The following is a 23230-nucleotide window of genomic DNA, read 5'->3' on the forward strand; positions in this document are numbered from 1 at the left end:
CCTCTTCTCCCTTCCTCTTTCTTCCTCCGCTTCCCCCCCCCCATACATACATACTCTATATAGTATCTGACCTTGCAGCTCGCCATCCTCCTGCCTCAGCCTTCCAGGTGCTAGGGCCACCGTCCCATGCCACTGTTTCTTATCTCGGGTTCTCTTATGGATAGCAGCCATATTGGATGTTCCGGCATGACTTCATCTTGACCAACTGTATCTGCACTTTCTCTTTAAGCAGTCACATTCAGAAGTTCCAGGAAGTTCATAAATTTGGGATCAGGTGGGGGAATGGCACTAACTCGCCCAGGACAGCCACTAAGTGTTGAAAGCTCACCCCCACAGGAGGCTTTGCCGTGAGTGGGAAAGCCATTTCTGAATGCTGCTCTGTAACACATTGGTGACTCGAATTTCATGAGTTTATTCTCTTTTAACAAAAAGAATCCGTCGTTCCATGTGACCCTGATGGGTGTTTTAAGAACCAGTGCTTTCCTGAAGATGAAGCTTCATCAAGTAGGGACTGGTCTTTTGTGGTCATTTATTCCACGTGGTTGCGCCATTTAAGAGCTGGCCTGCACCTTATTCCTGGCTCCGCGCCTGTCTTAGAGGCTGAGATCATTTTGCTCTTGGTGCTCCGCAGTCTGGGGCTGCTATGCCATTAGCCCGAGAGACCTGGGAACACTACTGGCAGAGGGAAGCACAGAGTCTCAGGCCCAGCTCTACTGCATCTTTCCAACGAGGATTTTCTTTTTGTGAGACTTCTAGACTCACCATGGCCAAGTCTTAGTCACAGCAGGGGTGGGATCATGCCTTGGGCTCTGTGTTTGAGCAACATCGGTGCTACTGCAGGAATGTGGAGTAAGGACCACCATCTCCTCCTTCAGGGGCAACATTTATATAGAGATGGCATGGGATGTGACCAGGACTCTGCCTACCCAGGACTCTCCAGTCCTTGGCTTTCTGCAGCAGTTCTGGCCTTGCCTCTGGCCTCTCTAGCCTGCCAGTCTGCTCACCACGCCATTGTTACCAGTCCTGCCTTCTACCTGTACGCCACATGCTTCCTTTTGTTGCGGGGAAGGAACAAGTCCCCTCGGCTTGTGTCAGACTCCTCCACCAGCTTTCCCTTCAGTCGCCCACCTTACCACTCATTTCTTCCCACACCCTGCCCTCTGTATGGGACCTGCCACCCTGTGCTCCTGCTGGCCACCAGAGAGCATGTCCCAGCCCCTCAAATCGTTCATTCCTCTGCTCACCCCACCTTGTCTCCCTGGGGAGGACTCTCCCTGCCTGTCTCTGAATAGACAGCCATTCCTGACCCTAGTTCCTCCCCTAATGGTGTGAAACTAACACAAGTGCATCATTTGTCCCCAGGATCAGAATATGGGCCTTAAGAAATATGTACACAGTGTCCCGTTTAATAACAGGTCAAATAGAGGAGCAATGACCCCCCAACCCATCACATGGGAGGATGCTCAGGCTACTTGGGCTTCAGAAACTGGGGGTCATGTTGAGGTGGGCCTGCAGCCAGCAAGCCACAACTGGACTTCCCTGACTGGAAAACCAGCTGCTGGGCCCAGCTGTTTGCTCAGGAAGATGGCAGGTGCTTCAGTGCCAAGGGGTCCTCAGCACCAAGACTCTGGCAAAGACAGCTCCAAATATTCTAGAATTCCCTTGCCTGATGGCCCCAAGGAGTTCTTTTTAAAAAAGAAAAACAAACATATAGAGTCAGGTGGTTGTGGCACATACCCAGCACTCAGGAGGCAGAGGTAAGCAGATCTTTGAGTTCAAGGCCAGCCTGCTCTACAGAGTTCTGGGACAACCAGGGCTACACAGAGAAACCCTGTCTTGACAACAAGAAAAAGAAAGAAAAGAAGCCGGGCGGTGGTGGCGCACGCCTTTAATCCCAGCACTCGGGAGACAGAGGCAGGCGGATCTCTGTGAGTTCGAGGCCAACCTGGCCTACAAGAGCTAGTTCCAGGACAGGCTCCAAAGCTACAGAGAAAAAGAAAGAGAGAGAGAGAGACAGAGACAGAGACAGAGACAGAGAGAGACAGAGATAAAGGAAGAAAAGCATCAGAACAATGGGCTTCTTTGGTCATCTCTGCATGTGTGCATCGTGTGCTTTGTAACTATTGAAACACACGCATCACCCCTTCTCCTTCTACCTCCGCTAGTGTCTCTTTCTCCCCACATAGTCCCTCTCCTATTCCTATACATTTTTTTTTAAATCCATAATTTGCTCTTGAGAGAAAATGATACTTTACTGAGCCTGGCTGGCTTTACTTAACATGGTGATGTCCAGTTCCATTCATTTTCCTGCAAGAGGTAGACTCATTGTGTCTCTCTACATTTTGCCCTGAATGGAGTTTAGACTGATTCTATATCTTGACTATTGTGATTGGTGTCATAATAAACCTGGATCTGTGGGCATCTCTTAGAGTCTACTGAGTATATGCGCAGAGTGACCCTGTCAGTCTCAAGACCTTTCTTGTCCCCAGATCCACATTCCTGGGTCATTGTGTGTAGTAGCTGGTGCTGAGGCTTCACATCCCAAGTGACTGAGCACACTGCTGCTGGTGATTTAGAGGACAGGCCATGCCAGCAGCTGGAGCTGGAGTCAAGCCCCTATTCTGCCCCCAAGCGCTCTAAGCTCTGAGCCCACAGTTGGGCACTCTTGCTCCTGCGGGAGTGAGGAAGAGTGAAGAAGGGCTGCTGTCTGTTGTCTCCTTGTCATGCCAGGGAGGCCCAGAGCACCTGCCAGTGGCCGCAGTGACCTCCAGACACTGGATCACTCAGGGCTGCGGTTGCTCCGGCCTGTGGGGAGGGGGCTGGATATTAGCCCAAGGCCTCTGGAGCTGGCAGGGACACTGTGTGCAGCAGATGCTTCCCTTTAGCTCCCCATTGCTCGCGGCCTGTGCAGCCGGCCAGCTCGGCACTGCTGTGAACTCAGGACACACTCAGAACAGTGACCAATCCATGTCCACCCCCATGTACCTTGCCTGCTGCGGGAGAAATCTGTTCTCTCAAAATATGCCTTCTTTTTTCTCTTACTTTTAATTTTGTATCTTGGTTGCATATTTCCTTCATCTAAGAAAAGTCTGTGTGGATTATTTCTAAAACAAGGGATTTCTGAAAACTTTAGCAGACAGGCACTGGGAAAAGTCACAAGCTCATGTCAGCCTCTTGGCTGTCCCATGCCAGCATTAAATCAGCAGCAGGGTCGCAGGCCAGCTGCCCACAGAGGCCTCTATGGGCACAGGCCGGGCTAGGAAGCAGGGAAGAAGGAAAGACTCATGTGGCACTGTGTGAGTGGTGAGAGGGAGCAGGCCCTTGCACAGAAGCCCCAGATGACTGGCACGAAGGAGGTGAGCTGAGCAGCCTTAGAGGGTCAGCTGCACCATCGCTGCCCTGGTGTCTTCTCACACAAATTTTCTGTGAGTGGACATGTTCTCTGTGTGTGCATATGTGTGTGTACGTGCATGTGTGTGTGCATGCATGTGCGTGTGTGTATATGTGTGTGTGTGTGTGTGTAGATGGGGCCATGTTCTGCATGGGGGTGGAGATTAGCAGGAAGAGGGTCTAGGGTGTAGATTTGGTGACAAGAGAGTGGCCTTAACTATGGCAGGGGGGTCCCCGGGCAGACTTTGGAGAGGCAGTGGTGTTGGGTTGGGCCTCAGAGGGAAAATGGGGTGAGAACTTGAGGTATAATGTTCTAGGCATCAGGGAAGTACATGATGGGAAGAAAGGCCCCAAGCACGTGGACAAGTGTTTGCAGAGCAAGAGACAGTTAGCATGGCTAGAGATGGGCATGGAGTTAGCCAGCAGTATTGATTATCCTGGGAGGCCTGCAAGATAAGGAATGGAGTTCTTCTCTCTCCTCAAGTATCTGCTCCACCCAGCATGTCCTGCTGCGATCTTAGGCTGTGACCTAGCGGAGCTGGTACCGTTTTTGTGGGCAGGCACCTGGAGTCCCTGCTCGCCACAGCACCCTTCCCTTCCAGCTAGTCCCCTTTGCCTCACACTCCCATTGACTCAGCCGGATGTGTGTGGGCCAGGCTAAGGGGCAGCAGCCTTAGCCAGAAGCATTGCAGGACACTATCTAGGGCACTGGCCACTCTGGTGTGACTCTGCCATCTGCAGCCCAGACGACAGAGACTCTCGCTTGGTGGTTACAGCAAGTCTGTCTCTCTCTTTAGATGATTCCGGGGATGATGACGAAGAGCCTGCTGCCCCAGCTGACAAGAGTGAGCTCCACCACACCCTGAAGAACCTCTCCTTGAAGTTAGATGACCTCAGCACGTGCAATGACCTCATTGCTAAGCATGGTGCGGCGCTCCAGCGGTCCTTGAATGAGCTGGACAGCCTCAAGATCCCACCAGAGAGCGGGGAGAAGCTGAAGGTTGTGAATGAGCGAGCCACCCTCTTTCGCATCACGTCAAATGCTATGATCAATGTGAGTGCTCCCACCAAAGGGGAGGGTACACCCCGTCAGCCACAGGTCCCTGAGCGGGAGGGTGCCTGATAGTCAAGGCCTCTGGTTTCTGTGGCTCTGAGTTGTTTTCCAAAGCCAACCCCTTCCCACGTGTGCCAACATTCTGCTTATGTCCTCTCCCCTACACAGCTACTAACCGCTGGAGATATTTATTATTATTCTTTTCTTCATGAAGCTCAGGACAGAACTTAGAGCCTCACACATGGTAGGCAAGTGCTCCTCCATTAGGGCTATAATCCTCCACCTAGTGACAAACATCTGTTAGTTTGTGTGTGTGTGTGCGTGTGAGTGCATGCATACTATGTGTGTGTGTGTACGTTTGTGTGTGCACATACGTGTGTTTGTGCGTGCATGTGTGTGTGTGCACGCGCTCTCACAAGCATGCCAACTTAAGATCTGTTCCCTTCTTCCACCGTGGAGATTCCGGGGGTGGGTGAGGGATTGGCAGCACTTAGTGGCAAGTGCCTTAACTACTGAGCCATCTTACCGGCCCCAGGGGAAGCAAAGTCTAGTCCAATGTCTTAGTCAGGGTTTCTATTGCTGCAGCGGAACACCAAGACCAAAAAGCAAGTTGGGGAGGAAAGCGTTTATTTGACTTACGCTTCCACATGTAGTCTGTCACTGAAGGAAGTCAGGACAGAAACTCAAGCAGGGCAGGAATCTGGAGGCAGGAGCTGATGCAGAGGCCATGGAGGAGTGCTACTTACTGGCTTGCTCATCATGGCTTACTTAGCTTGGTTTCTTATAGAACCTAGGACCACCAGTCCAGGGATGGCATCACCCACAATGGGCTGGGCCCTCCCCCTCCCCTATCAATCACTAACTAAGGAAATGTTTTGGAACTAGATCTTACGGAGGCATTTTCTCAACAGAGGTGGCCTCCTTTCAGATGACTCTAGCTTGTGTCGAGTTGATAAAAAGCCAGGATGGTGTGCGACTTAGCCTGGCCACCTGACCTCAAATTCATTGCAATTCTTCTATGTTAGCCTCCTGTAATAATGGCTGCCGGCCTTCTAGGATATTCCTTTGACTGACCTGATAAAATGGAGTGGCTGTGGAGTCTGCTCAAGGCACGCATGGGTGGAGAAAGCCAAAGCCTAAAGTTGAGACGGCAGTTCAGTGGGTTTGCTCAGCCTACATAATGGGGCATTGCTGTGACTCTGGCCCTCACAGCTGCTCCTGCTTTTTCCCTGTGTACACCCCAAAAACGTGGGGACAGGAGACGTGTGTGAGGGGCGGCAAGGACTTCCTTAGTCAGAGGGTAGCAGAGCTGGGCCTGCTGATAGTCATGCCAACCCAATCATAGAACGAGTGACCAACGTCTGCACACTGAGACTCCCATAGCTTCCTGGGCCACAGAATCCATCTTATTAGGGATGAGGGCTGGGAAGAGTTCTCTGTGGTGACAGGAATGCTGCATATGACCTCACTCCAGGCCTTCTTCAGTCTGCCTGCTGAGGGGTCCCAGGCTTCCACCCTCCACGGTCTCGTCCCGTGGACTCCCCTGGAGGTGCACATCCAAGCCAGAGGCACCAGGCTTAAAGAGCCAGCATGGCATGGCGCTGAGACAGAGGCAGTATCCAGACATGGAGACTGCTACAAAGAGCTCAGGGGTCTCCAAATATGGCTCAAGGGGTATCAGACTACCGGGTGACAGCAGGCAATGCCAGGACCCAGAATAGCCCCAGCTGGGGGGCCGTCCCTGCAGCTCAGAGGTCAGGGCAGGTCCAAGTCTACCCTGGGCTGCTTCTGAAGTGTGTCAGCAGCGTGACGATGGAGCCGAAGGGCCACTCACCACCCTCATCTGCTCCTTGTGCTCAGGCCAGGGCCCGGCCAGAGCCTTGGGAGTTTGTGACCTGAGGGCCAGCGCTGAGCACAGACAGGAGCGCCCTCCTCCAGACACTGACAATATGTCCCCTACATGCTTATGCCAGTGTCTGTCCTCAGACCCCACGGTGTGCGGGGTTGTGGCCAGCAGCCAGTGATAAACACAGTGAGGGATGCTGGGCTGCAGTGCTGTGTGTAGCTGCCCTGTGTTTGGCTCCCACCGTCAGGCTGCCCCCATTCACCATCCTCTTTCTAGCGAGCCACCTGTGTGGGCCCCGGTCAGTGACCCACTCTGTGTGTGTGTGTGTGTGTGTGTGTGTTGTGTTTTTGGCTGCTCCTACCCCTGACCCATCTATCTGGGAGCCGCCCCTGCCCACGTTGCCTTCCTAGATGGAAATTGCTGGACCCGGGAGGGGGGTTGTCCTCTCTGAGAAAGTGATGCTCGCTGCTGGCTGTACTCTAGTGACGTCTTTTATCATCGCTGTCTACAAAGCCATACAGCAGCTCCTAGTCTAAGTGCACAGTGAAATGCTTTATAGAGCACACAGCCCCCCAGCTTGGTTATGAGGCCTGTTTCCAGGTCTAGCCCCCCAGGGAATCCTAGGACGGTGTGCCTCAAGTGATGGGATCTGCGGCGTGGAGTGGCTAACGTGAACCTGACCCAGGGCATCTCATCAGGGAACAGGGTGAAGGCTAGCTGATAGACACTTGTAGCCTATACTAGCCCAGAGGCCCAGCTTGTTCTTGGGAAGCTTCATGACTACCACTACTTACCTGGCAGAACAGCATCTGCTCTGGCAGGGTGCCTGTGTGGCTGCCAGACATCACATGTCCAGACCCCCACTGGGTGCTAAGGTCCATAGGCAAGCTTGCCGGGGGTCCTGAGACATAGGAGTCATCCCTGGCCAGGGCTTGGCTTTTATGCCTGTATGAAAGCAGACCACCGGTACCTGGAGCTGTGGCGACCACAGGAATTTTCTACTCCTGCCCTCGAATTGTGTGCTTACCTTGTTGGTACTATGGTGGAGTTAGCACTGGAGTGCAAAGCAAGACTCAGAAAAGCCACCCTAGCTCCCAGAGTCACCAAGCTGGGTACCAAGCCAGAACTGCAGGATGGCCCACTACAGAAACGATGGCTCTTGAGGGTTGGAGCCTGGGTAAGCAGAAGCCTCCTCCTGCCTGCCTTACTCTCTGAGTCCTTGGTGTGTTGAGTTGTCGCTGGGGATGGAGTCAGGGCCGTGCACACGCTAAGCACGGCTCTGCCACTACACCACCCTCCCAGCCCCAAATACCTCCAAATGCCTCCGGTAAGTCTTCCAGGCCCCCATTTGCCTTATGCTGCCATGGGACCTCTGATAGCTGTGGCTGACGGCTGGGGACTCAGAGATGGAAATCACCTCCAGCGTTTGGCTGAACGTACAACCACCCTTTCCCAGCCCCTCAAATGAAGCCCTCAGGTGGTCCTCCCACTGTGGAGGTCTGGCTGCCTTTGCACTCCCCACCCTGCCCTGACAGTGAAACTTCTGGCAGCCCACACCCAAGTCTGGAACTCTCTCTGCCCCTCCCTACCCCGCCCCTGGCCCTAACAAGTGCCTGTGTTGTCCACATCTGTCTGTGCCTGGGTCCTACTAGAACAAAAAGTGAGAGCTGGTTGGCCTGGACAAGCCCTGCTGGGAACCCCTCCCCCACCCGAGGTTAAGAAGCAAACAGCAGCTTTTTACCCAGGCTGGGCCTGCCATTTTACCCCCTTGGACTTTTGGTTCTAAACCACCCGTGGGACACGTGAAGAAAGTCCCTGCACAGTTCCCAAGAGCCCAGGCTCTGTGGCTAGTGGTCCCGTGCCCACTGCTCTCCAAAAGCCAAGACAGCACCCTTATCTCCCACCCAGCATGCCTCTTCCTGTGTCCGAGGACACCAAAAGACGCGGAAATGCCTTTCCTGATGCTGTGCTATCCTTCCTTGCTGTGGACTGTCGTCATGTGGTTGGATAGCTAGGGAGGCCCTGCTGAATGGGCGCGTAACCCAGGCCTGTGCTGGAGGAGGCAGCAGGAAACAGGCAGGCCCTTCCTGTTCCTGGAGATCACAGCCGGGCAATCCTTCCTAGTGATGCATTCATTGTCTACTTATATTAGTGGTGGACCTTCAGGGTTGAGTGGGGTGGGGAGGATCCAGTGGAAAGAGAGTTCGGGAAGTCAGTCCAGGTCCAGCCAGCCACAACCCCACAGGAGAATGACTCTCAGGTTCCAGTCATTGACATCTCTATTCTCTGGGAGCAGAGGAGTAGTGGCCGCAGAACAGGCCCTGGCGGGAGGAAGAAAGGCATAGGGTCATAGTGCTGAGGTGAGCCCAGGTCTTCGTGCTTCCAGAGCAGACACAGCCTGCTGCCTCATGGGAGGAAATCAGCCCATACCTCCCATTGGCTGGAAATGGAAGGGCAGGAAAACCTCAGGCAAGCTTGCTTTCCTGCATCCCCTCCTCAGCATTCAACAGCATCCATGGGCCCACAGTGTCTCATAAGTACTTGGCCCATACTCCCTGAGAGGGCAGGACCTTGGCAGCCCCATTGTCCTGTAACCCCTGTGCCTGGCACAGGGCCCAGCACATAGGACTTCAGCAAACCAGAGAGAGAAAAAAACCCAAGGGAAACTGTGCAAGAAAGTGGAAGCAAATGAATGGGTTGCCCGGTGTCTGGCAGAACCCCCAGCGGGTAATTTTTCGGCTGACAAACACCAACCCGGCAAATCCTGCCTGAATGGTTGCTTGGGTAGCTGTGAAATAGCCTGCCACTTAGGGAAAATCTCGCAGCATTAGTAGACCAGCTGAGGGTTGTGGAAGATCCTCGAACACCTGTGTACCATGTAGAGGTTCTTCGCCACGTTCAGCACAGGGACATGTCCTCATTGCCCCCATGTCTCAATCCTCTCAGGACATGCCTCTCAGGGAAACATGAGTCTGCCACTTGGCTTAAGGCAAAGGACTGGGTCTGTGCATGCTGCACAATTTGGGCGCTGGGTCCTGTAAAGCGAAGGGGAAAAGCTGTCAGGCTCCCTCGTTTCTGCTGACGCTCAGCTCTGTGATGGAGCCAGAGGCCCAGGTGGAAGAACAGGCCTGTGGTGTAGTAGGGGTTCACTCTGCTTGCTTGGTGACAGCCATACCTCCCTCTTCTGCCCAAGACTTTGTTCCTCACTGTAGCCGGGTGAAGTTGGTGTCACTACTGTATCATTGTCTGTATTATCTGGGTGCCCAGAGCGGTCATTTTTGTCTCCCTCTGAGAATGAGCAACCCTTTCTGCTTAGAGAATAGGCTGTCAGTGAGCAAGGACAGATATCTGTGGACATTTCATGCATCCTGGGGACAGAGAAAAGGGAACTGGTGCCCTAAAGGATGCCCAGTGCCACTCTGAATTGAAGACAGGGCCAGCCGAGATGCCTCCTGAGTGAGAACGAAGGCTATCAAAATGGGCATCAAAGTACAAGCCCGACCCAAGAGAACGAGGACACTTGCTCTCTGACACCCACCACGTACCCTGGTTCCAGAGGGATCCCCCAGAATCTGTCTCCAGAGGAGGGCTTGTGCAGAAAAAGTGGGCGGAACTGGCTTGAGGTGAAGCCCTGTAAAAGACTGGCAATCATCCAAGTGCACAGAGGGATAGAGAGAGGCAGGGCTAACTCTGGAGTTTACCAAGGAAGCAAGCATCTCACAGGATGCAACAGGCAGATGGCAGGAACCTGGGAAATCTTGACACAAGGTTGTTGGGAGAGCCCACAGGGTAGGGGCACCTGCTCGGTTTGACCTGGAAGGATGATCCAGTTGGAGAAGGCTGCAATGTCAGAATGTAGTGACATATTCTGGGGGTATAGGAGGTGCCAAGGGGAGACAGATACCAGGATGGGACATTAGGACAGGCAAATGGATGCAGACAGATATGTACACCCCACACGCTTGAGTACTTCAATTTCATAGAAATTAAAAAGCCATGAGGGTCTCTTTGGGGGGTGATCACACAAAGAAGGAAAGTAGCAGAAAGGGCCACTTGCTACTGGGAATGGCTGGGACTTCTTCCCTAAGGCCTCATTTGATTCACCAACCGGGAGGCACATGGTGCTCCTTGGGCGAGCCCAGCAGGGGATGGGCATGAGATGCAGCGTGCCCTGGTCCTTCTGGGACCGTGGAGAGGCTGTTGCTAGCTGACCAGCATGCTATCCCTGACAGCTTGCTAGCTCAGGGTCTGGGGAGGTGGATTAAAAATAGATTCCAGAATTGTCTCAAATCAGCTGGTAAACCGGCAGCCAGATGGCGCGCGTTCCTGCCGCAAGGGGTGAACTATTTTGAATATGGAAAGGGCTATTTTGGAGTTTCAGTTGAAGCACAGAGCTGCCTCCCTACTGGTGAACATGAGTCACAGCCGAGAGGGCCCACCTAGGTTAGGGGAGGTCTAGAACCAGACCAGGATGCTGCCCAGACGAGTGGCCTGGCCTCACTGCCCTAGAACTTGACCTGGAATGGACCAGGAAGGCACCCCAGCATAGTTGCTTCACCCGGCCAAGAGGCTCTGAATTGACCCCAGGACTCCCATTATAGGTTCTCGGTCCCCACTCTTGAATCCAGACACCTAAGATGGACAGACAACTTTCAAAATAGTAACTTCTGGTTCAGGCAGCGCTGCTCCCTCCCACCTGTGAGGTTGCATTCAGCTTGTTCTTCTTGTGTACATAGGGCCTGCATGCTACTCCTCAGTGGGTCCCAGTGTGCCTACCAGCTCTAGCCAAGTGGGGGCACTCGGGGAGACTTGTGTCCTTGCCATCTCTTTTCCATTTACTGCCTTTGAGCTCCCAGGTCATTGAAAAGCAAGAATCTCCAGGAATCTGGGGCTATAAAGGGATCCACGTGGTAGCCAGGCAGCCTCAACCCTGGCATCGTGGGGAGACAGCTACCCAGGAGCTAAGATACCCAAGTACCCACAGAGAACAGATACCTGCTGCATGACAGGTCCCAGCAGGTCCTGGCCTGGCACAAATGGAAGCAGCCATTCCTCTCATCCCCTCACCCAGGGTTATCAGGTTCTATTGTGGTTAGTGACTGAAGACAAAGTAGGCAGCACAGACTGGACCCTCCCTCTGGACAACTGACCATCTCCCACGTCCTCTGTGAGCCCAGTGGCTACTCATCCCAGCTCCCAGTCGTCCTCATATCATGGGTGATGAAGGTAACCGTGCAGATTGAGTTTTAGAGTGGACACTGACATCCAGGCCCAGCAGGGTTCTCACTACACAGACCCCTGTGAGCCTGGGCTGCCACAGGCCACATAGGCCAGGCAGAGGGCCCAGGCAGGCTGACCCCATGGCTGATGCTCCTGCCTGTGAGAGGAACCATGAGGTCACTGGCAGGATTAGGATTAGGAACAGCAAAAGCGATTAGAGCTTACCCTTCTCCTGGGTACAGTAGGTGGGGGTTTCCAGGTCAGAAGCTGTGTCCCATGGGGCAGCTGCTAAGAAGAAAGGGAGAGGCCCCAGTGGGTGGGCAGAGCCGAGACTCTCCATCTGGAGTCAAGCTGGGCCAGGCCCATGTGGTAGACCTTCCTTTTTGAGGTTCTCACTCTGCGTTGGGGGGCATTTCAATAGGCTCCATGCATTCCCTGTCGGGAGCCCAGAGCTTTAACCTGCACCTCTGCCACTAAGGAGTACCTGTGTTCCCTGTCACCCTTTCACAACCGTGGGGAATTGTACAAAGGGGCAGTGTCTGGGAATTGAGACTTCACCCCATCCTGAGGGACCCAATAGAATCATAGACAGTGTAGGCATCCCAGGGCGGGTCCTTTTTCCCATAAGGATGCTGATTCTCAGAGGTAGAGGGGCTAAATGGGATGAGAAGCAAAGCACTATGCATGTGGGGCCCAGATGTTGACTCTGGCTCCCAGATGGACTCCGTCCACCTCGCCTCCATGGATCCAGGCTGTGAGCCCATGGGTGTGAAAGGGGGGACTTCGGGTGAGCCATCTGCTGATAGGTGGAAAGGAACTTTCTGGGCCTAGATATAGTGTGGTGGAATCTCACAGGAACTGTGACCCTGTCCAGCCTTGACAGGATCAGCCAAGCTTTTCCTCCCCCTCCCCCCCGCTGGGCCCCAGGCTTAATCCAGCTTAGTGAGTACAGCCCTTAGGGCACTGCCCAGCTCAGCATTCTGGGGCGGCAGGGCCGGGTTGGCTCCTGTCTGTTCATGGTGTGGCCAGGATGAGGCCTGCAGAAAGCCAGTGGCAGCAGAGAAGACCCTGGGAGATAGGAATGGATACCAGGTAGGTGTGTTGGGGCTGGGAGAGGGGGTAGATGGGCATCTGATGCCCACAACCAACCAGGGCAGCCCGTCTGTGGCACGGAGCCCACTGGTGCAGTAAGAACAGCCTTTGGTCCACCATGGTCCAGCCAAGGGAGCTCCTTGACTGTGTGTGGGACAGTCGACCGTGACACGCTGGGGTCTGCGTGGTTCGAATGGGGCCCAGCCATCTGTGGGGTGCCTGACTTCGTCTCCCTGTCCTTCTGTACCCAAGGGCCCTGTGGTAACCTCAAGGTAGATGGAGGTCACACATAGCCAGGGTATGTCCAAGCAATCTGCTGCTGCGTTGAGACAGCCCACTACCACCTCCCTGAGGTCAGGGCTGGGGCTTGCCCTCTACTACCAACATCCCTGTTCGTGAGCATCGCCACAGACTTCATTCCGCCTTTGGAAGACCAGTGGATCCCACATGATCTACGCCATCAAGAGGCTTGGGGACAGCAATAAAGATCCAGCCTCATGGCATAGGGTAGCAGCACTGATTCTGTACCCTGGAAATCACACAGGTGACATACACAGGGACTCAGACCCCAGACCTGCTACGGGGCTGCAGACAAGCCCATGTTTTTCCCCTTGCTGGTGCGTGCTAGAGAAATGGCTACCTCAGTGCCTGCGAGCGTGCCCCGCACATCTGTAAGCTGGGGAAGGCTTGCCAGGTCAGGAACCTGTGGGAATATACAGGTGCGGGCGTTCATGGCGGCAGAGAGGCTGACTGTGGTGGGGCACACGAGGGCTGGGGAGGAGTGGCGCCCAGGAGATGGGTGGCAAGGATGTGGAAGCCCACACCACGCGGCTTCTGGTGTGCACTTACTGGAGTTATGGCCATCCTTTAGCTCTCAGCTACCACAGGGCTCAATATTCAACCCAAGTCAAGAGAACCTTGTATGCATCTCTTGGTGGGAGGTGGTTCAACTGTGTAGAGGGGACAGATTCCAATTCCCAATCTGCTTATGACCTGGGCAGTGCCTTCTAGGGCCTCAGTCAAGGGGCAGCATGGAGAAGGGTGAGGGATCACCCCATTGGGCCCACCCTGGAGATGAGAGTACCTTTTCCCCAAAACCCTGCACCCTCTGTTGAGGTTCCCGCATCCCCATCTGCCACCTTCTGTGATGCCAGCCCTAAAGTGTCAGAGCCTTTCTTCATAGCCAGCAACCAGGTGGCAGGGACTGTTTCCAGCTGGGGCCAAGCTTAAGCTTATGAAGAGTGAGTGACGGGGACATGAGTCCCACAGGAGCAGTAGCCAAGGCGGACATCTTCCTGGGCTGCCCCTGTTAGCTCCTTGCTGTGCAGCCTCAGAGCCCTGGCATATCACTTTGTAATGGGGTGGCTGTCTCTTCTCACTCACCTCACAGCGCTCCCAAGAGAGTCTGGAATGCTCCTGGGTTGCCCAGAAGGACACTCTGCCCCTACTTTGCTGTGTCTTATTAATGGGACAGAATGAGCAAAGAGTCCCTTCTGGTCAAGCCACTGGGTCTGGCTGCCATTCTGTCAGTTGTCATGGCTCTGTGAACATTGTTGTCCCGTCCCCTAGTGAGGACGTGAGCTGAGTGGCTTTGCCAGACTCGATCCCTCTGGTCGCCTGTCATTTCCCATCCCACTCTCCTGGTTTCCTCAGGTAGCTCACGCTGTGCCTCACGTCGGCCTCCGCCTCTTCAGATGGGGTCAGGACCATAGGTCTTAGCAGGAAGGTGGCAGAGGGAGACTTCTAGAATGATGCTTGTTAAAGGAGAGCGCCATGGCAACCAACCCTCAAGCACTACACTGAGGCTGCAGGGGGTTGCCGACCTTGGAGGAGCTAGTCATTGGTCCATCCCTGCTGCCCAGAGGAGCCCGCAGAACGCCTCTGATCATTGCCCATTTCCATGAGTTTCAGTGTTCACTGGGCTGGCATGAATCTACGACACTCACTATCATTTGGGAACCCCATGGGAAGAGGGTCCATACAGACAGAAACAAACTCAGTGACTTGCAGCTGTGGAGGCCAGCCACTGAGTGGACCTGGCCTTAGCAGGAGCTAGGCAGTTTCCTGGCCTGAGCTGGAGGGGAGGTCGGAGGAGCCCAGGGATTGAGGGCATGAACACTAGGTGCCTGGGCAGATGCAGCTGATGGCCTACAAGGTCATGTCTAGAGAGTGGACCCTCAGCGCTCTGTGTCACCGCTGTCCCTCCTCACAGCCCTTTGAAATGGCACTGCACTGCTCCCATGTCCCAGTGTGCAACAGGTATTGACACCCAGCGGTCTGGTGGCTTAGTACAAGGGTGGGGCAGCAGTGCTGGGGAAGTGGCAACTAAGAACACCCGAGCATGCGCGGGCCCAGGAGCCATGCCCCATCTGCTAGTTAAAGGTTCCATGAAAGGGCAAGTCTGGTGGTCGCTGCATTAGACCAGCCAGCCCGTGCAAGGGCAGCTGAGAACAGAGCTGATGAGCCAACCCTGCCGCATAAGAATATAGTGGGACCATCTGTGGATGCAAAAAGAATCTGGATGTAATGGACCACAAACTTGAGAGAACTTAAAAGCACTAAGTTGATGGTTAGTTTGTCAACTTGATGCAAGCTAGAATCCGCTGAGAAGAAAGTCTTAAGGTCTGTGCTTGGTTGGCCTGTGAGCATGTCTGTTGGGCATTGTCTTGAGTTAATTGATAAGGGAAAATCCCAGCCCAGTGTGGGCTGCAGCAATCTCTGAGCAAGAATTCCTGAACTGTGTACGAGTAGAGAAACAGGCCTGAGCCAAGTAAGCAAGTAGCCATGCATGCATCTGTTCCTTCCTGCCCTTGACTGGATATATATATCTTCCTGAAGACCCGCCACTGTGATTTCTCTGCTAGGATAACTCATAACCTGGAGTTGTAAGCTAAATAACCTCCTTTTCTCCTCAGTTGTTATTGGGGGAGCATTTTTATCACAGCCCCAGAAATGAGGCCAGAGCAAAGTTAATGGCAGGGCACAGAGACACCCACCTGTCATCCCAGTACACACAAGAGGCAGAGACAAGGTGGTTGTGAGTTCTTGATCATCCTGGGCTATGTAGTCAGTGACCAGCAGTCTCAGCTACATAGTGAGACTGTTTCAAAACACACCCCCATGGTTAAAACAAATAAATAAATAAAAAGGCAGAAGTATGTGAGAGGGACGGTAAAGTGACTTGGTGGCTTGGTAGCAAGTTCCAGTCTTAGTCCTCTCCCCCTTTTCTGTGTGTGTGTATTTCTCTGGAGGGTGAACCTAGGGCCTCTTTTCCTAAGCTATAGTCCCAGCCCTATTTCTTTTTTTTTAAAAAAGGGTGTATTGCCTTCTTTTTTTAAAGATTTATTTATTTATTTATTTATACAGTATCATGCCTGTAGGCCAGAAGAAGGCACCAGATCTCATTATAGGTGGTTGTGAGCCACCATGTAGTTGCTGGGAATTGAACTCAGAACCTCTGGAAGAGCAGTCAGTGCTCTTAACAGCTGAGCCATCTCTCCAGCCCCCCAGCCCTGTTTCTACTAAGGCTAAGTCACCCAGCTGGCCTGGGCTGGCCTTGAATTTACAATCCTGCTTCAGCCTCCCATGTGGGTGGAGTTTCGGGCCTGGGCCACCATGCCTAGCCTGCCCTGGTTCTTCTCAAACAAGGCTTGTTAACCTCTGAGCCAGGAACTATGTGGCTTGCTGTCCCTTTTGACCAAAGCCAATAAAGAGCTGAAGAGACTAAGGCTACCTTGGATCCCACTGGGGACCTAGCACCCTGTAAGGATGTTCCAGCAGACAGCTGAGGTCCTAGCCACGGGATCTGACCAGGTCAGGTCACAGCCTGATGCTTACATGGTGGTTGGTCCTTCTCAGGCCTGCAAGGACTTCCTGGAACTAGCAGAGACTCACAGCCGGAAATGGCAGCGGGCTCTGAGTTATGAGCAGGAGCAGCGCGTCCACCTGGAGGAAACCATTGAGCAGCTGGCCAAGCAGCACAACAGCCTTGAGAGGGCCTTCTGCAACACCCCCGGTGGGCCGGCCAACCCTAGCAAGAGCCTCAGCGAGGGTGCGTGTGAAAGCGAGGCTGGCGGGCAGGTGGGCAAGTGGGTGGGCATGCTCCAGCACAGCCCTCGGGCCCCATAAACCTGTCCCTTAAAGTGACCTCATGTCATGTGGTCTTGTCCTGAGGAGTTCAGACTGTTGGCTGTGGTGCTGTATGCCCCACACCTGCCGCCAACTGGCAAGAGTCCCACACACCATGTCTACGTTCAAAGTCCTAAATGTTCAGTGAGCCCAGCTGTTCTCTCTGGGACAGGGTTGCCCAGAAGTCAGGTGGCTATCTACCTAACATCAGGCTAGGAGCATCACAGGTGCCCTGAGCAGGAAAGCTGGGCCACAGGCAGGCTGAGCAAACCTGGGCAAATCTGGGTGCTTCTGGAAGGAGGTGTCTGAGCAATGATGGGTTGGAATGCCCTGTCCCAGCAACGCAAGGAGAGTGGCCACGGAGCAGGGTGATCAGGGCCAGGTGTCTGAAGTGGGGCAGGTGTAGCTGGCAGGATAGAGGGGATGATGTCAGGATGCAGCTGCAAATGGAGCGGCTCTGTGTGTCTAGGAAGCTTCTTGACTTCCAAAGGCGAGAACAGTGAAGAAGATGAAGATACTGAGTACTTTGATGCCATGGAGGATTCTGCATCTTTTATCACCGTGATCACCGAGGCCAAAGAAGACAGGTAGGACGCGCAGTGAGCAGAGACGGCTACTGTGGCTGGGGGCTTTTCCTCTGCACTGGGGCAGTGTCTCTGGCTGGTTCTTAGGCTACACCTGGCTTTTTGAACAGCTCTACCCTTGGGGTACTCTTTCCATCACAGGCAAGAGTGTATTGCTTATGTCCTATTCTTTGTTACATTTTTTTAAAAAAAAAAATGCCCGAATGCTTTGTACCTGGAGGTCAGCCAGGATACTGACCAGATCACTTCCAGCCCGGGGGGAAGAAGTGGAGAGGGAAAGAGCCAGCAAAGCCCAGCTGCTCAGAACAGCACAGGCAGCAGCCACCCCCTTCAGTGTCATTGTCGTTATCTGAGGACATGCCCAGTCTCATTCTCTACTGCCAAGCCCGGTTCAGTGCTCATCTGGGCTGCTTCTGGATTCCCAGGTGAGAGAGCCAGACTCTCAGGTCCACAGGAAAGGACCACGGAGTGACGTGCACTGACAAACGGGAAGTGGGCAGGCTGGACAGGAGCTACGGTCAGGGGCTCAGGCTGGTGACCCAGCATGCTCCATCATTTCCCTGCCCCAGAGTCTTCTGGGAAAGGGCTGTCGACCAGCCATGTGTTTTAGCTAAGAAACTACTTCCCAGGAAAAATAGTTTAGAGGGGAGGGGAAACTAGGGGTGGTGGCGCACACCTTTAATCCCAGGGCTCTGGAGGCAGAGGCAGGTGCATCCCTGGGAGTTCAAGACCAGCCTGGTCAGCATCGGGGGCTCCAGGCTAGCCAGGGCCAGCCAGAGCTGCTTTTAACAAAAAGGTAAAGGTTCTTTCTCAATAGCATTTTAACCCGAGGCTAGCATAGCCTGGCTATGAACTCCTGTCCACCTGCTACCAGCAGTGCCATCTTTAGGACTCTAACTGGGGTTGTCCTGCTATCCCTGCCCTGAGGGCTCTGGGCTCCCTACAGTCCCCTGGTCTGGCTGCCTGGCTGCCCCACACTGCCCGTCAATAGGCTCCTAGAGCCTGGGCCCTCAGCCTTGGTGTCCCTGGTGCTGTGGCAATCTATGCCACAAGTGTCAGGAGAGCAGAGACTCATCAGACCCATCCCAGTGTGGGAAGCAGATAAAGACACACTTTATGTCTGCGGAACAAAGGGGCCCAGGGGCTTCTACCAGGCTCTCCCAGACGCGGCACTTACCTCTTGCCCTCTTCTTGGTCCTGGGTACAAGGACTCTAGACTGGGCAGCCAGTCCTGATGGATGGGACTTCAATGCTGTAAGCAATCGTGGTGGATAGGGTCTCTCCAGATCACTGTCTGGGTCCCCCAGTCCTCATTTTAGTGTCCCATTGGATGGACCATTGGATAAGATACGTCTGGGCTGCCCTCATACCGCAGCGCTGTCTAGATAGAAGGTAGGTGGGGTTAGAGATGGATGCGGAATTTGTAACTTGCTTCCCTTTCATTTCCTGCAGAAAAGCCGAGGGTGGAACTGGGTCAACCTCTGTGGACTGGACCTTGGCAGATAATGTACGTGAGGTGGGACACTCAAGAGCCAAGAAGCGCTCAGTTTCAGGGTCGGGAGGTGTCAGCACTACAAGCTCAGGGCCACCTTTAGGTTCCAGACCTGCCTCCCAAGTGGCAGGCAGAGGTGGCCTCTGCCCTTATCACCAAGCAGTGTAGCAGCGTCTGGCTTTCCACCAGCTCTTGGAGGGTCAGGAGCAAGCGCTGGTGGGGGTTGGGCTGCTGACAGAGTGCCTGCTTCCCTGGCAGGTATTAGATGTAACCTCATTCGTACCCAAGGATTCATGCAAAGTCAAAAGGCGAGTCCGCATCCCTGACAAGCCCAACTACAGCCTTAACCTCTGGAGCATCATGAAGAACTGCATTGGCCGAGAGCTCTCTCGGATCCCCATGCCGGTAGGCACGGCTGGGCTGGAATCCCGGGGCACCTGGGGTGCGGTGCACGTGAGACACTGGGGGTGCTGTTTTCCTCATAACGCCTGAGGGCTGTGTGGCTGGTTTTTGGTGTTCCTTAGATGATCCCACAGAGAACAGGGACCTTCAAACTGTGAAGGAAGGAGCCAAGGCAGAGCTCTGGGCGACCCCAGAAAGACCCATAGTGTCCCTGCTGTCCTCACATGGTAGATGGGGGTGGCAGAGATAAGTAGGCTTTGGGGGTGAAAAGGCAGTCCTTCCTGCCAGAGGTTGTCCCTGGTGCACGCCTGGCTAATGGAGATTCAGCAATGCCACACAGCCACCCAAGGGCCTCTGGAGTCCTGTGTCACCAGGCTGCAATACCATCTTCATGAAGGAAGCACTTGGGACTTTCTGTTAGCCAGTTTTACTCTGTGGCACACACGTCCTTTATATCTCTTGTCTCTGTGTCCACACTGCCCAACTGAATCACACCTGCACGCACGCACATACGCACACCCGTGCACACATACGCACACCCGCGCACACACACCACGCACGCACATACACACACACACCCGCGCACACACCTGCATGCACGCACATACACACACACACATACGCACACCCGCGCACACCTGCACGCGTGCACACACACATACGCACACACATACACACACACACACACACACACACACACACACACACACCGGTGCGGGCTCACGCACACTCACACTACGTAACTGGAGGGTAGAGTTGGCTAATGTTATCAGGGAAGGTTTACCTTCCAGGGTAGCATAACCCTGACTTGTCTGAGGCTAATAGTGTCAGTTTCCACCCACCGTGCATAGCACACAAGAGCCCTTGACAGAACACCTAGTCCATGGTTCCTAACAAGGAGGATGTATGTCCTCCATCTGTAGACCCCTGGACCCACTGTTCTTGGCTTTGAGCCTGAGCTTTGAGCTCTGATCACATGATAGCCTGATGCCATGGCTTTTGTGGGGTAGAAGAGGATGGCGCCAAGTGGCTTGTCAGCAAGTGACAGATACTGAGGGGAAAATGAAGGCAGGACGTGCTAGACTGGAACCTCACTGTGAAGTGCCACCAGAGCAGGGATGTCCCTCAGTGTCTGAGAAGGGCAGGGGCGCCCTGACGGCCACCTCCCTGCATCACCCACAGGTGAACTTCAATGAGCCCTTGTCCATGCTCCAGCGACTTACAGAGGACCTAGAGTACCACCACCTGCTGGACAAGGCGGTGAACTGCACCAGCTCGGTGGAGCAGATGTGTCTGGTAGCTGCCTTTTCTGTCTCCTCCTACTCCACCACCGTGCACCGCATCGCCAAGCCCTTCAACCCTATGCTGGGGGAGACCTTTGAGTTGGACCGTCTGGAGGACATGGGCCTGCGTTCCCTCTGTGAGCAGGTAAGGGCTGGAATCAGGTAGCGCTGCCTGTGTCCTCTGGTCAGGTGGCCAGGCTCATGGTCAGGGCAAGACAAAGGGGATGCAGCCCGTGACCAGACAGCTCATGTGTAACTGGGCATCTGTGCCCCTTGTGCAAGGCCAGGTCCATAGTCTCCCAGACACAGAAGGGCATGGGAGGAGAGTGTGCTCTGAGAGAGCCAGGTCTGGTGCAGGGAGAGAGGGACTAAACCCCAGCCAGGGAACAGGGGACCCAAACAGAGGGTCATCTACAGGGGTCGCTGGGAGTCCAGGCTAGAGCGTAGGTCAGCACTGAGCTGAAAAGTGGCGGGCTGTAGCCTGGGACATGCACACCGAAGATAATCAGAGCTACACGTGGCCACGTGATAGTCTTAACGCCGTACCAGGCCGTTCCGTGACTGAGTTTGAAACAGGAACCAGAAAACGTGCTGACAATTTAGATGTGGGGTTTGGGGCTCTCAGAGTCCTTGGCCTGACCCTCCCCCCCCCACACACACATTTCTTCATTCAGACAGTGGTGAGTGCCCTAGAGGTGTCGGGCATGGTCAAACACACAGGACACAGCTGGGACAGGAAGACACAGAGCTCTTGTCACGGGTGGTACTGCTAGCTGTTTAGGCAGAGTGGTCAGGGAAGCAGTCTGGAAAGGAGGGTGGACAGGGAGAGCCAGGCAGGCATCCCTGTGACCCATGCCGACTCCGGCTTCCTCTGCCCATCTGTCCAGGAGACAGATTGAGGACGGGGTGAGGGGAGGTGCCAGGGGGGCGTGTTGAAAGGAAAGACAGCATTTGCAGAGGAAGCAATGAGGAACGTGAGGAGGAGGGGTAAGGGAGAGTCCACAGCATCCAGTATGAACAGCAGGGAAAAAGCGGGGTCCTGAGACTGAAGTGGACATGTCCCCAGACCTGCAGCTGGGCTCCATCCCTGCACACGCTCATTAGGCTTGCTCTAGTTGAACGTGTAAACACCTCATTACAGGTAACAACCGCTCGGGGACAGCACCCCCATCATTCAGGGCAGCAGACAGGCTGTGTCTGTCTACTTCCAATGCACAGGAGGCATTCAAGTACCATTCATGGAAACAGAGACAACAATCATGGGGGAGCATTGGGCTCACCGAGTCCCTGAGGGGAATTCGGGAACAAGACTTGGCCCTGAGACCACGAGACACCCTGAGAGTAAGGAGGCTGGGCCAGACAGAGCCTGACTGTTGTGGAATGGGCGTGGGGCACCAGGAAGAGCCAATGGCACTGCCACTCTGTGTAGGACAGACAAGTACCCTGGGGGCTGAGTAGCAGTCGGTGTATGCTGTGACATAAGAGGGGGCCCCAGTATAGGGGGCACACAGGCCCATGTCAGGACACTGATATGACTCCCACTCTGGAGTCAGACCAGATTCTTTCCCTCAGTTAATTCGGTTCTGCCAGTCTGTCCCCTGCCTGTGTAGCTGTTTGGGGCCAGCCTGGACTACATGCTCTTGCCAGATCATGGCCTCTTAGTCACTTTTATATCGCTGTAATAAAACACTGTGAAGAAAGGTTTGATTTGGTGTACAATTACAGGTTAGAGTTTATACAATAGAGGGTTGGAACTTATAGGGTGGAACAAGAGCAGCGAGCTGGTGACCAGAGCAGCAGCTGAGTGCTCACATCTTGGTCCACAGCTTGGGGCAGAAAGAGTGCTACCCAGGAGAGGCATGGGCTTTTTAAACAAAGTCCATGCCTCACCTCCCAGTCATCCCCAAACAGTTGCAGGCATTCAAACACGTGAGCCTGTGGGGGTCATTCTCCTTCAGGTCGTCACACATGGTAAGGGGTACAGAAACCTTAGTAAAGCAGCACCTTCCACTTCTGGACACAGCTCTGCTTCCCCTGCCCCACTGTTTCTCGAGAGCTGGGCAGAGGCTTCTCACTCACCCCATGGACTGGGCAACCTGGACAGGCTGCTCTTCCACTGGGGACACTGTGCTTCCCACTGTGGGGATACATGGGATGGAGCCCTGCATCCTGGACAGAGGGCAGGTGTCCTGGCTGGCCTGCCTGACTGTGCTCACACACAGCTGGTCTGATCCCAGGTAAGCCACCATCCCCCGTCTGCTGCCCACCACGTGTTCTCTAAGCATGGCTGGAGCCTCTGGCAGGAAATCACCATCGCCAGCAAGTTCCGGGGAAAATATATCTCCATCATGCCGCTTGGTGAGCTGGGGTGCGGGGCTCCCAGGGTGGGAAAATGGTCAGCTCTAGGGGAAGCGCTTTGCACATCTAAAGCCCAGCTATAGCCCCTGGGAGAGGCTGCACTGCCCACCTCCACCGCCCACCCATCACCTAGCCTATACCCCACCCCTTCCTAAGCTTCAGAGACATTCCTCTGATTCTTGATCCCAGGCCTGTGGGTGGTCTGGCCAGAGCCCAAGGAAGGACCCATGACCTCTGACCTCTCTGGCCTCCAGGTGCCATCCACCTAGAATTCCAAGCCAGTGGCAATCACTACGTGTGGAGGAAGAGTACCTCGACTGTGCACAATATCATCGTGGGCAAGCTCTGGATCGACCAGGTCAGGGATCCTGGGGGATGTGG

The 23230-nt window shown here is 54.3% G+C and overlaps 1 protein-coding gene across 5 annotated transcripts in view; it reads left to right on the forward strand.

The window, feature by feature from the left end:
- The window catches only part of LOC121459293 (oxysterol-binding protein 2-like), a 166107-nt gene that overhangs the window by 131191 nt on the left and 11686 nt on the right, over positions 1-23230 (forward strand). For 2 of the 5 annotated variants that reach the window (XM_041668848.1, XM_041668845.1), the window contains exons 3-10: positions 4188-4444; positions 16461-16653; positions 17200-17317; positions 18767-18830; positions 19065-19211; positions 20391-20636; positions 22729-22849; positions 23104-23207. In XM_041668848.1, the coding sequence (XP_041524782.1) occupies positions 4188-4444; positions 16461-16653; positions 17200-17317; positions 18767-18830; positions 19065-19211; positions 20391-20636; positions 22729-22849; positions 23104-23207 (1250 nt within the window). The remainder of the gene's footprint in view (positions 1-4187; positions 4445-16460; positions 16654-17199; positions 17318-18766; positions 18831-19064; positions 19212-20390; positions 20637-22728; positions 22850-23103; positions 23208-23230) is intronic. The other 3 variants (XM_041668846.1, XM_041668849.1, XM_041668847.1) reach the window with 2 other exon arrangements.

Source organism: Microtus oregoni, unplaced genomic scaffold (assembly GCF_018167655.1).
Source record: "Microtus oregoni isolate MIOR12 unplaced genomic scaffold, Mior012 000019F_ref0000042, whole genome shotgun sequence".
Taxonomy (NCBI): domain Eukaryota; kingdom Metazoa; phylum Chordata; class Mammalia; order Rodentia; family Cricetidae; genus Microtus; species Microtus oregoni.